Genomic DNA, 14494 nt, shown 5'->3' on the forward strand with positions numbered 1-14494 from the left:
ACACACACACACACAAATCTAAACATAAGCTTACAGTCCAAACTAATGAGGTATTTTAAATTAAAACACAAACATACTACAATCCATAATGCAGTACCATATGACCTGATCTCAAAAGAAAAATGACATTTTGACATAATTAATTGGAACACTACATTTGAATTGACTAAGTCTTTGCCAGCACTTACTCTTAGTCTGTCTTTGGGCAATGCAACAGCTCCTTGTTTGATAATTTCCAGAACTCTCTCCACTGACAGCTGGGCTCCGGCTTGCTCTAACCGTGAGCTGAAAAAGCCGATCACCTGAAATAGAAAGTGATAACATATAAACAAGTGCAAGAAAGAGATAATATTACCAGTTTACAAATGAAACCATCATTTTCTCTCCCTCCCTTGATCAGAATATCCTTAAACTGTTCTTTTCAAAGCACTCGTAATTACTTATGCCACCATCAAGAAATGTGCTGATTTATGACAAGTTAATAAAAATTATCAACATTCTTCAACAGTCAGTGTTGGTGGCTGATTAATTTAATACAGTTTATTTAGCAATGCAATTCAATTAATAGATTTACAATTTCTAGTGCCAGTATCAACATATGTTGACATTCTGTTCATATATATTATGTTACTAATGTGTACAAGTAGAAAGTTTCCTAAACAACAGAAATCTGTGTAATACCTGATTTATTTCTTCCACTGTTACATATACAAGAAAACTTCTGGGTAATATTTGACTGAAACAGGCTTATGAGTCCGTTTCTATTGAAACAAATTCACAACTACCTAACACTTCACAGTGGATGTCACATATCTAAAAAAGATTTCAAAACTAGACTGGAGAAAGCATTAGAAAAAGCACTGTTGGGAACAATCTTGCTTTGGCAGTCCAACCTCTAGTATAACACAGACCATAAAATGTTATCCAATGATTCCTGCCTTAAGATCAATAACTTGTGGTTGAAGCAAAGCATCAATTTTAGAAAATGGGATAGATTAATGTTTCCATCATAGTTGGACCCAAGTATTCAGAGATGCCAGCTCTCACATTCGTATCTCAGTGCTAGCTTGAGATTTTGCTGCTCTTGGAAAATAGGGAAATGAGCACTCTTCCCAGACCCATACACTGAGAACAATCACTGAACAAACGACTGCCCTGGCTCTCTTCCTCTCCAGCTATAGCTGCCTGAACCCCAAGGAGGGGGTGATTATTGGGGTTAAAGAAAAATAGAATAAACCCATCAACGTAACTAAACCAGAGGCAGAGTGAGCAGAGAAACGAGGCGCCCAGGGAGCACAGGGTTTGGTACTCAGTGTTAATAAAGGTGGAGTGTGGAGGGAAGTGATCCAAAACCCACACAAATCACCAACCATAGACAGGGGGCTGGCAGTATTGCCAACCCCAAGTGTCCAAATATCACAAGTCAGGTCCCCCCCAAATCAGGATTTTTTTTTAATCTCATGTGCGCACCTCTACATTTGGAGCCTTTAGGGTCCAACTTTTCAAGCTTTTCTCCACCATGATAGCCAGAAATGTACTTTTGTTTTCAAAAATGGAAACTGAGGTTTGCATGTAATCACATGACTCCAAGAACTGGAGATTTAAAAAAATCATGAAATATGGTAGAGTTGGCAACACGAGGCTGGGACTTCAGGGGCACCCAAACCACAGTGATTAAAACTAAGCATGCACCCAGGTTCCCCACATGTCTACCCTGTTTGTTCCTTCCTGTTGCTGCTTCCCCAAGGCTCTGAACACCTCATGCATTCCACTGGCCAGGCCAGGCCAGGTTCACACCATATTTTATTCTCTATTCTCTGGTCCAGCTTGCCCCTGTCAGTCAGGGCTTCACCCCCATCATTCACCTTCAGGTTCCAGTAGAAGCAGGTGGTCCACCCCCAGTTCCTGATTTGGAACAACATGGAACAATAATTCCATCATCCTACATTTCTCTATCTCCTTTCATCCTCAAAGAACCTAAAGCACTTTGCAAATGACATTAGTTCATCTGGAAGATGGTGGCAACCATGAAGCACAGTACAGTGTACAAGAGTGCAGAGAGGAGAACTTCTGGCCAAGGACACAAGATCCTGCCTGCAGTTCCACAAAAAAGGGGGATAATTCAGAACCCAATTCCCAGAGCACAACTGCACGTACTTAGTGGGCCTACAGAAATACCACAAGTCTGCATGCATAAGTGAGTAGTTGGATGTCTGATTGACTATCTCCATATGCAAATACCCAAATCAGTGTACATATTCCATGTGCAAATACGTCTGTGTACATGTTCCTGTTATGTGGGGATGCAGTCTAGATGGGTGAAACTGTGTGTGTCATCTTAGAAAAGCAGTAATTCCACATTATGCATCTGAAGCTTTACAACTCTAGCACACTGAAGTAACCTTTGTTAATCATCTCCAAGTTTAAAAAAAAAAGTGTACTGTATTAAAAAAAATCTCAGTGGAGCTGCCTTTGTTCTGTTGAGCGAGACACACAGCTGGAGCCAGGAACCATTAACCTAATTATGCCTCACAACTGGGCTGCTGTTAGTAAAACAAAGACAGCTGATGGTTTGATTACTTTGGGATTCAAATTAGGCTCTCCTTTACCCTGAGCCTGTAAGCTCTGCCTCCTTTTAGAACAGGTATATTTGCCAGGTTTGCAGAGTAATCTTCTCTGGAAATTGCAAAGTACAAAACAAATTAAATACAAAAATTATTATATTACAATCGCTGTAGGGATCCTTTCACACGAGAATTTAAGCAATGGTTTAAAGGGAAATGATACAGTTAAAAATGTGGTTTGAAAATGTCATTATAAAGTTACAAAATCTGTTAACTTTTAGGCAGTCCCATCAAACCAACGGACATATCTTCTACATCACACATAAATATCTTGTCCTTAAGCAATGTGTTATGAAAAGGACATAAAAGAATTATGTTTGAAATGTTCTGTCAAGCAAATAATGCTAACAGCTCATTGGCTAAAATGGGAGTTTAATTAAATATTGGGAAATACCCAAAAATACTGGGAGCATGTGAACACTTGATAAAGTGGATATCAATACATTTAATCTTGATATGTCTGGCCTAAATACAATAAAATGTTTTAATATCTGTAGTTTGTGGCTTCGCTGAACAAAAAAGTTACCTCATGCATCTAGTCAAGTTATATGAAATGGCTCCACTCAAAATGATTTCTGTTGAAGGAATTGTGGGCAATCTTGGTACTGTGTGCACCATTTTGTGTAAAACACTGAGGAAAAGATACCAATCTATGGGTAAGTAATCTTGTATTTTATATAGAGGTGAGTGGGAGGAAAAGTTGCTGCTTTGGTCAAATTTTACTTTTATCTTCCTTATTGCGCTTTCAATGTATGTCAAGGCACACAGAGCTTTCGATGGGTATTCTTTGGGGTGGAGTTTAAGACTGAAATCTAAATAAATAGAGATATTAAGATAAAAATATACAATTGTTTTGGTATTAGGACTTTATAATTATCGATTAGATGGCATAGTTGAGTAATACCATTTTTGACCCAAATATTAAAACCTCCCAAGTGAACCGTTGAGTTTACAAAAAAAGAGATGCACTATATATAAGGCATAGTATCCAAAGTATTTCAAGCCACATAGCTCAAGTCTGAGTTGATGGCAGCTTCTCAGAGAAATAAATAGGTATATCATGTGTTGAGGTGAATGCTTAAAAAAACAACAACAGTGGTATGGTATTGTTCAATATTCAACCAGTATGGGTGAAGAAAACCACGGAGAGACGAACACCACCTTTCTTCCTCCAAGCCACTTCTCTGCTGTAACACAAGGTAACTGATTTTATACAAAAACAACAAGGAGTCCGGTAGCATCTTAAAGAGTAACAGATTTATTTGGACATAAGCTTTCGTGGATAAAAAACCCCACTTCTTCATCTTTTACCCTCGAAAGCTTATGCCCAAATAAATCTGTTAGTCTTTAAGGTGCCACCAGACTCCTTGTTGTTTTTGTGGATACAGACTAACACGGCTACCCCCGATATTTGATTTTATACGGTTTATTAGTCCAAACAAACTTGGAGATGTATTATGGTAAGATGTTCTGGGTGGTGGTTTAGTTTGTTTTTTTTGTTTGTTTTAAGAAAAAAAAAGGAATATGCTCTTGGAAAATCAGATACAAATAATTCATTACAGATAGAAAAATCGTTTTTAGAATTAAGAGTTATTCAATAAAAGTTAAGTACAGTAAAAGCTGTTTTATCCGGCACTTCACCAGCCGGAAAGCTCTATAAACCGGCATTTCTGATCTTAATTGAAATTCCTGTTTATAGTCCGGTTGGTGTGGGGCCAGCAGGGGGTTGGGGCGCAGCAGAGGGTGTGGAGCGTGGGCTCTGGGAGGGAGTGTGGGTGCAGGTGGGGGCTCAGGGCAGTGAGTTGGGGCATAGGAAGGGATGCAGGGTGCTGGATCCGGGGTGGGGGAGCTCACCTTGGGCAACTCCCCACAAGCAGGAACCTGTCCCAGCTGCTCCTAGGCGAAGGCGCGGCAGGCAGCTCTGCGTACTGACCCCATCCCACCCCGAGCACTAGCTCCGCAGCTCCCATTGGCTGGGATCCATGGCCAATGGGAGCTGCGGGGGCGGCACCTGCGGGCAGAGGCACTGCGCAGAGCCACTTGCTGTGCCTCTGCCAAGGAGCAGCCGGGACAGGTCACCGGTGGCGGGGAGCTGTCCGAGGTGAGAGCCCCCCAGATCCAGCACCCCGCATCCCCTCCCACATCCTACGCCCCCTCCCGCACCCAAACTCCTTCCCTCTTAGTTAACCGGCATTTTTCACTTACTGGCTCCCCCCCATTCCCTGAACATGCTGGATAAAATAGCTTTTACTGTATTTTCCAGTGGTCAAGATCCTTAACTAGATCCCACTCCTAAATAAATATATTTAAATAAATCCTGAATATTAACTGAAACCTCAACTCAATCTCGTGCTAGGGTGACCAGACAGCAAATGTGAAAAATTGGGACAGGGGGTGGGGAGTAATAGGAGCCTATATAAGAAAAAGACCCAAAAATCGGGACTGTTCCTATAAAATCGGGACATCTGGTCACCCTTATCTCGTGCTCATGTAAAAGAAGGCATGTGAAATTGAAACTGCTTCAGTTTTATCATAGTTATTTTAAAACCTGAGGGTAAACACACAGTTTTATTACCTTTTGCAAGGAGGGTTTGAGGCCAAAAGCAGCACAGTTTCCATGTATTGAGGACTTCTATATTTCATAGTGTCCATTTTGATATCTTGGAAGTGATTGTTCTCTCTAATCATTTGAGCAACTGGTCTGATGGAAACAGTAAGTAACTACAAAGATGACAATGGGCAACCAAAGCTGGTCCCTCTGAATTATTTAAAGCCCTACAAATTCAAATATACAAGGATCCTGTCTATAGGAGGAAGACGACACATGGTAAAAGGTTGCTCCTCCACCCTGGCCCAACCTTTAAAAGGGATTGAATAATCTTTGGCGACCAGTGTAGTCAGGGCCAAACTGCTTCCCTCCCCTATTACAGAAAGCACTTTTCTGTAATGGGTGTTCAAAGCAGTTTGGGCTGGTTGACAATAGTGCCCAGGGGCGGCTCTAGCTTTTTTGCCACCCCAAGCCCCAAGCACGGCAGGCAGGCTGCCTTTGGCGGTATGCCCGCGGGAGGTCCGCCGGTCCCGCGGCTTCGGCGTACCCGCTGCCGAATTGCCGCCAAATCCGCGGGACCGGTGGACCTCCCGCAGGCATGCCGCGGAAGGCAGCCTGACTGCCGCCCTTGCAGGGACCGGCACGCCGCCCCCTGTGGCTTGCCGCCCCAGGCACATGCTTGGAGCGCTGGTGCCTGGAGCCGCCACTGATGGTGCCTAAACAATTTTTGTCCCAGTTGGTCAATTTCCCAGTAGAGCTGCACCTTTAGTTCCTCTTTTCATGTCACACAACAGTCACACAACTAGAATGCAAGTATAATTTATGATAAAGGTGTTTTGGTGTTTTTTAAGAAATAGCAGAGAATCCAACGTCTAACATTTTGCCTGACCGCTGAAGTCATTTGACATTTTGAAATAAAGAAATATTTATAAAATGTGTATTAAAAACCAAAGCTTCTAAAAACATATCTACCAGTCTCTGCATTTCCTTAGCTTGGATTCTATTTCAGGTTAAGCTGAAGTGCTGTGAGCCTTTGCAGCACAGCACTGTTGTCTGCCTAACTAGCAATCTCACAACTTAACTTTCATAGATAAAAGCAACAGCAGGATTCATTGCTGCCTTCTCGGCCCACAGTTTTCAAGGTTAACTCTGCGAAAGAGGAAAATAGCCTATAATAAATGCAAAAATCTTGACTTTTTTAAAATGGTGAAAACAGAAAGGTGCTTGTATATTCCGAGGTTTGCTGTTTTAGATTTGCTGCATGGGCCATCACAGTTTGAGTAACACGCCAAACCCACAAGCAAATCAAAAGAAGAAGTGGACAAAACAAACCTCTCATGAGGACAGACAATAAGCATCAGCACCTCAACTAAGCAGATTCCTTAGCAAGACATAGATCAATACATACAAGTAACACTTGGGTAGAGTATGGTGACTGCTGTTGGTCCCTACTGGCCTGCAGCACAGGTGAAACAGACCCTCTGACTATCTCTTTAGCCCTAACAAAAGTGGTTTCAGGCATCAGCAATGAGAATTGTGCAAAAGGTTCACCATCAAACCCAAAGTAACAGTAAACAACCTTAAAACTCAGAGTAGAGTCACTAAATAATCTGAGAACCTTCCTTGGGACTCTGGGACCATTTTCAAGTGATCCTGTCACGGAAAATTATTAAATATTATAAGAATGCTACAGTACTGGGTAAGTTTTACAAACTCAAAACCAGGCAAATCATCATGAAAAATCTTTCATTGGAAATATTTCAACAGACTCTTGTAGTGAGCAAGGCTGCAAATTTTCCAGCAGACATTTTTAGAAAATCATGGAAATGTAGTTAAAAAAACCCTAATTGAACAAAAGAAACCCCACAAGCAATTTACAGTGCTTGGTACCGAAAATAACCTTTGCATGCAAAAGAGTGCTCATGAGCACTGTAAGTTCTGTAATAACAGGCCCCAAAATAAAAGCTGCCATATTAGAGCCAAGCCAAATCTCCTAATTTCGAAGTCTCTAACTGGGGAGGGAGATGGGAGCCATGAGACACACTGGGGAATTAAAGTTCTCACTAGGAAACACTGGGCTGATCCTCTGCATCATCACACTGTTGCTGCTGAGCTCCTGCTCGCTATCAGCCTACCTATCAAACAAGGATTTTAGCAGCTCCTAATGAAGTTTGTTCAACTACTTATCACATCCATCCAACTCTCACAGCAGCCGAGAAAGTAATGAAGTCAATGACTCTCCATGACATTCCTGGCACAGGTCCAGCCCTAGCAATTACCTGTTAGGAGCCTCTACCAAACTCCTGGGACATATGAGGCTGTTTATCAAATTAGAGATCATTTGCGGAATAAAGACAGGTACACAGTCTGCACTGCGGGGTTTCAGTAGTAAGCCGGAATAGAAATCATACCATTCCTCTGTGCTAGATGAGCCAGAGCAAGAATAGCCCATTTAGCGCGACAAGATACACAATATCCCAGTAAGATGACTTTCTAAAATTAAAAGTAAATTAATAGGAAATGGAAGGTATTTTGATTTCAGTCTATTGTTTACAGTGTTAAATGTGCCCATATGTTCCCAGTTATACAGTGATGGTGATTACTAGTTTGTTTGTAAAAGATACAGAGAAGGGAAATATAACTAATGTCCAATTTACACTGGAAAGTGTTTTATACTCTGGTTACCCTTAAACACTTGCCATAAATATAGAGGTTACATCAGTATCTGCAATATTACCTCTAGGGAATAACTTCAATACTTCAAATACTGAGGCAAAGTTCTGAGTTATCTAAGGCAGCTGAGTAAGTTTTTAAGGGTGACCACTGTATGAAAAACTCTACAGATTTTTCACATTGGATAAATCATCAGCTACCTTCTGCACATGCTGCCTAACAGTTTAGGGTGGGAAAAATCCTACGTCCAGTGTAAAGGGAGAATGATTCCACTCTGTAAGCAGGATTTTGCTGATGACTCCTGATCCTGCCAGTTGTGCAAGGAATAGTGCTACTGCACAAATGAGGTCTGCATAAGTGATGAATGCAGCACCCTTCTAGCAGGAGTCCCCAGTGGCACCTGGTGTGGAGAGCTACACACGTTTGCCATGTGGTAGGGGTCAGACGGGGTGGTGATGGGTGGAGTCAGCATTTGGCACTACAATCTCTGCAGAGTCAGACAAGTGATTTAGAAGCATGGGGAAGATGCCCCCCCACTGCCAAATATCCCTACACCTGGAAGCTTAGGGGCCATCATGTAGCCAGGGACCTGGCAGCTGCACCACAAGCACAAAGCCCCTGAATACAGGCAGCCCTGCTGGAGAAGAGGCATGTCTGACGGCTGGCCAGCCTATGGTGTCCCTACCACAGCCAGTCAGAGACACACCCCAGATGGAATCCCACTCTGCAGTGTTGCGGAGCCATCAGATCATCTGTGGCACCAACTTTCCATGGGGGGGCTGTTTCCTGCTGTATGGGTGAATCCCTGCACAAAGATGGGTTTTAGATTGCCACACCATGGGGTGGTCAGCATCCTCCCACAGGACTCCATGCACTCTGCAGCACCCTGAGAACCATATACTGGCAGGATCAAGTCCACAGAGCAGAGAAGGGCAATGTAGTGGCATGAGCACAGTTCTGGGAGTCAGGGACACTTGGGCTATGCCTTCTGTGGTCTTAGACAAATACTTAACCCCATTGCCTCAGTGTTTCCATCTGTAAAGTGGGGGTAATACTCCTTACTACTCTCTTGAGGGTGTTGGGAGGACGTGTCCATATGCTTTAGCAACTGCGATCTAAAAAAGACTGATTCTGTTCTCCAGGGAATGGCAACTGTGCAGGCACTACTTCTGGATTGGGGGTGAAGAGAGGAGTCTATTGAGTCCAATCATTTATTCAGATGGGAAAGCTGACAGCTCTCACCACCTGCTAGCTGGTGACAGGTACATTTTAAAAATAAAATTTTTGACATCTTTGCTTTCCTAACAAAGAGGTTATTTAAAACTTCAAGACACTCCCTTGGAAGGCTTTAAATAGTTAGAAGGCTTCAGAACCTGCCTGGCATTATCCTATATCCTAACATGAAAGGGTTTTGTTTAAACGGTTACATTAGTAAACCCACATTTAACTGTTACATGGGGAAGAACGCCTTTGTCTTCCACAGAAGGCGTAGGCTAGTGGGCATGGGCTTGTCAGGCAGCAAAGCCTGGGCTCTATTCCTGGCTCTGCCTCTGACTTGCATGGTCACAGACAAGTCAAACCTCTGGATAAAATAAGTACAGAGGCTACCCAACTCACGGGGGAACTGTGAAGGTTAGTTACTTATTCAGTTAGTGTTTGTCTAGCTGGAACATTTTCCCCTTCCCACAACCTGCAAATGAAGTATTGTAGGTCACCTCTCCTAGCCAATCCTGCATCATTACATCATCTGAACACTGTAGCTGCGAACGACCCTGGGGCATTTTGAGGTCTGAACTCTACCCCTCAAAAATCGTTGGCAGGCAGCAAAATGAGAACAGTGGGGGGAGGAGAAAGAACAGCAATTCAGCCACTTCAGATAAGGATGAAAATGGCTGTGCTTCTGGATCTTTAGAAGCGTGTCAATCTCATCTGGTATTTTAAAGAAAGTAAACCAATATACGACTCACAAACAGGCTTTTAGTAACATCACATGAAAAATGAGGTACCCACTGCAGCAAGAAATCCAACATGCTGTAGAGCTTAAGGCTCCCGCAGCTTGAATCCATTGCTCATAGTAGGACAAAATTACAGTAAAGTCCTGATCATTAGGAGCCTAATCTTGGAATCCATGCTGTGCATGTAGAATGCCTATTGAAGTCAAAGGGAGCTCCTGGAATTACTATGGGTATTTAAATGCAGTATTTGTAATGTCTCATATAACAAGAGCTGCTTTAACAATTTTAGTGCATCTCTTCTGATTAGTGACCTCAAATATCAAAGGAGCAACTAATAAGGAGCACACGGCATGGATAGCAGCATTGCGCAATTAAAAGAGAAGTGGGAGAAGGAAAATATTTTGGTCCACAGCAATCTGTAATTATAAAGAGGTTTATTTAAAACGGAAGGGAAAAGTGAAAACAAGTTTTGTTTTATATGCAAACACTCATGGTTTTATTTCATTTACTTTTCCATAGAAAGATAACAATTATGCTCAAGTTTAGATACGGTGCAGTTGAGGAAAAAAAGCACTTAATTGTAGTTAAAGCTTCAGTGGGTCATGTGTGTTCCCCATTGTATGCAGCAGATACAATGACACAAAAGTGGAACGCTGCAGGTCCAGGGAAAAGATTGGATAGAGAAGGCTGCACGGCAGCTGCCTCCTATACCACTGGCTCTGGCCTCATTTTTATGAACGCCAAGTGCTCTTGCAGAATATATATATATATTTTAAATCAACCAATCCTCTGTGCTCCCTTGCTATGATCAGGGCCAGTATGAATCTGTACCATTTGGCTAATCTATACCCACTCATTTGGTTACACAAACTGAAAGAGGGCGATGAATTTGAAATGTGGTGAATTACCATCTAAATTTCTAAATAAGGCTGCTAATGCTAATTTGGCTCTTCTAGTAAAGAAGAAAACAAACCATTGGTGATATTAAATTAAAATACCTGTATATCACTCAACCAGTGTAGCTAGCTGACAGTATGGCTGAACTATGGCCAGAAGAGATGGTAAAAAACTATTTGCATTTAATTACTGTATAAATATTAACGAATGGAGGCCAAAATACTGATCTATTGAACCTTAACATTTGTTATTTTCTAGCAAGTATTATCATCCAGGTCCTTCATATATGAATATGAAAGGCACCATTATATTTCATATTAGAAAATACTTATCTACCACATCCCCCATCACAGCAGCCTGCTATGTATGGAGATACATATGAGGATCTAACATGGCTCCCTACAGAGAAAGTAAAAACAACGAGGAGTCCTTGTGGCACCTTAGAGCCCAACAAATATCTTTGGGCATAAGCTTTTGTGGGCTAAAACCCACTTCATCAGATGCATGGAGTGGAACATACAGTAGGGAGGTATAAATACACAGCATATGAAAAGATGGAAGTTGCCTTACCAAGTGCTAACGAGCCAATTCAATTAAGGTGGAAGTGGGCTATTCTCAACAGGTGACAAAAAGGAGTGAATACGAAGAGAGGAAAAATCATTTTTGTAGTGCTAATGAGGCCAATGTAATCAAGGTGGCCCATTTCAAACAGTTGATACAGACTAACAAGGCTACCACTCTGAAACCTACAGAGAAAGTGAAATTCATCCTTTCTAATAACCAGCACAGGTCCACTTGAGAGTGGCAGTAGGGGCTCTTTCACCCTAGAGAGAAATTAGGGCTAAGAATTCTGATTTATGCTTTTCCTAAACTCCTACTCACCAGACTCTTCTGTAGGTCAAAGCAGCCCAAGTTCAGATAGGGCATGCTGCCTGCCTGCAGTTAGCTGAAGGAGAAACTCTCCTACGCTAGTTTTTTCCTCCACTTCCATCACTGGAGTATTAAGAGAGATTACTGTAGGAAAAGAACGTAATCTTGTCTGAAGGAAGAGGATCCTTGTGGTGTGCCCTTGCAGAAGGGGAGTAAAGAATAGCTGCCACTGGCCTCCTTTAGAAAATTGAAAGGCAACTACTTGGAGGGGGTTCCTTCCAGAAGAGGATCTGTTGCAGCTTGGGGAAATCCTCATCAATGGGCTCCCCAAATCTCATGGCACAAGTCATGGTGTCTGCCAAGTAAGGATGGAATCCAGTATGGTTCGTGGTGGAGTCCCAGAGACTGAAGGAAGGGAGAGGAATTGAGAACAACCCAAGTTCCACCCCTCTCTTAGCTACAATCATGATTTGGAAGCTCAATATTTTTAATAGAGTCTAAAAATATCTAGCAAAAGAAAGGGATATATAAATGTGAAAAAAATCATCACTTCTCTCAAAAGCATATTCAGCTAACAATGTATTTAAGAGGCTTGTTTTACTGCTTGCAACTGATTAATAAATATTACTTACCAGGTCTATATTTTGCATTATGTCCTGGAAGGAAGGGTGAGTTCGAAACTGCTCAAACAGATCCCGCTTGTAAAGCAGTGCATACACCAAATTGGGGTTGTGATGGAGAGAATTTGTCAAGCAGGAATTGATAATCTCTAACATCATTCTGATCACTTCTTCAATCACATTCAGGTCTTGTGCCTTTAAGAAACAAACAAAAGGTTAGCATGCCCCTTCCACTATATATTAGGCAGAAATGATAGTACTCAGGTATTATTACTAATGTAGCTGTTAGCTGGCTGATGTCTCATCAATAGTGAACAAGTCTTGCATTCTTGCTTGTCTGGTAACATAGCTATGCTTTCTCCTTTAACATCCAAACTTTTACCTTAGAGGTCCATGGACTCTAGCGTCCACTTTGCAGAATGCTCCCGCCCCAAAGAATTTTAACCACAGTAACTGCAGCCAGTTAAATTCACTGAAGTTATGTGATTTTAGTCAATTTCCACGCCTAGCAGGTGCTGCAGGTAAATGCAGCTCAGTATAGGTGCACTGCATTTTATTTTCTGTTCAGCATTCATTGTGGAAAACAAAAAGGAGAAAGAGGAAACAGAGAGCCAGAAAAAGTCAGCAAGAAGGAAATCAAAAGATGGCAGGGAAAAAGAGAAAGCAACAAAAGGTAGGAAGACAATCTGGACCAAAACACATTCCTCCTCCAAACTTTTCTGTTGCACATTATTTTGGCACTCTAGGTTACTGAAGTTGGATCACTGATGGTCCCCTACTGGTAGTGCACTAAGCCACCATATTTTAGATCAATTGCACTTAATGTATTTGACAACCAATCCAGACAATGACCACCCATAATCCAACCTTCCATTCTAAGCAAGATCACAGAGAAGCTAGCACAATTCCATCTCCAACCCCACCTGACAACATCCTGGATCCCTCTCACTGGGCCTTCACACCAGGATATGGCATACAGACAGTCTTTACATTGGAGAATAGTCCTCTCTTGGTTGTGGACAATGGGCAAACCTCCCTGCTCATATTGTTCAACCTCTCAGCAGCATTTGACACTGTTGATCAAGATACTTTAGAGACCTGGTAAGGGAGAGCAAAATCACCCCAAGATGGCTTCAGTCTTTCTTATTATCCTGAACACAAGATTGAGAATATTAGCTCATGAGCCTAGCATTGGTTTTGCCTTCTACATTTCAGAAAAAGCCATTAACTACCCAATAGCACTTCCCTATTTCATAACTGAGCTCTGCTGACAGGGTGGGGAGTGAAAATCATTCCAATGCATTTTACTGGACTTTCAACCTGCAAATAGTAAAGTTTCTTTCCAGTATAAAGCAATACCACTTTTTAAAATCCCGTCAGATTGCAGCGATTATCACATATCAGTTAACACTGCCTCCTTTGCCAAGGCTGAGGAGGATAAGAAAAGTTGCCACTATTCCACTTGGGGGAAGACAAGGGGAGGAAAAGGAATTCATGGCTTCCATCCATGGCTCTCCCTAGCCATTTTGGTGCCCTATGCAGCCCCCCCATGGAGGGGCTGTGTGGGGCCCCAGGCCTCCGGGGGGGAAGGAGGGGCGCAGGGCTGACCCCAGGCCTCCGCAGGGAGAGGGCTGGGGGGAAGAGGGGAACCGCCCCCCAGCCCCAGCCCGCTCCGCTCCCCTGACTCCCAGCCTTGGGGGGAGGGGGGCACCACCCCCCAGCACTTGCCAGCGGCGTGGCTGGGAGCCAGGGGATTGGAGCAGGCTGGGGCCAGGTCGCTCCACTTACCATGCGGTGAGTGCAGGCCCATCCCCTGCAGCAGTCCTCAGGAGAGTGGGGGCGGGGCTGGGGCAGACCAGGGGCGGGAAGAGGCGGGGCTAGGGTGGGGGCCATGGGGAAGAGGCGGAGCAGGGGCTGGAGTAACACACAGCTGCGCATGGCACCAGGAAATGTGGTGCCCCAAATTCCCTGGTGCCCTATGCAGCTGCTTACGTTGCGTATGGGTAAGGACGACCCTGCTTCCATCCTACTGCAGCTACTTCCTATCGACAGTGGAGAGAAGTCAGTCTCCCTGCAGCTTCTCTATATTGGAAGTGAAGATATGTCTACCTCTTTTCCCCCACCTTCATCTCCTCCACAGCTTCAAGTTCCCTGTGCAACAATGTCCCCGCCCCCACTTTATTCTGCAGTGAAGTAAGCAATGTAGATCAGATAAGACTTTCATGTCCGTTTGTCTCCCATGTATACAAAGCAGGTCTAAATTATGAAGTCCTTATGAAATGCTTGTTGGAATAACATTGTACTGTG

The 14494-nt window shown here is 43.0% G+C and overlaps 1 protein-coding gene across 2 annotated transcripts in view; it reads right to left on the minus strand.

Moving 5' to 3' along the window:
* The window catches only part of DYM (dymeclin), a 337094-nt gene that overhangs the window by 37117 nt on the left and 285483 nt on the right, over nt 1-14494 (minus strand). For both annotated transcript variants that reach the window (XM_024204114.2, XM_024204113.2), the window contains 2 exons: nt 12200-12382; nt 189-302 (listed from right to left, as the gene is read on the minus strand). In XM_024204114.2, the coding sequence (XP_024059882.1) occupies nt 189-302; nt 12200-12382 (297 nt within the window). The remainder of the gene's footprint in view (nt 1-188; nt 303-12199; nt 12383-14494) is intronic.

This window comes from Terrapene carolina, unplaced genomic scaffold (assembly GCF_002925995.2).
Source record: "Terrapene carolina triunguis isolate 2854851 unplaced genomic scaffold, T_m_triunguis-2.0 Scaffold69, whole genome shotgun sequence".
Classification (NCBI taxonomy): Eukaryota; Metazoa; Chordata; order Testudines; family Emydidae; genus Terrapene; species Terrapene triunguis.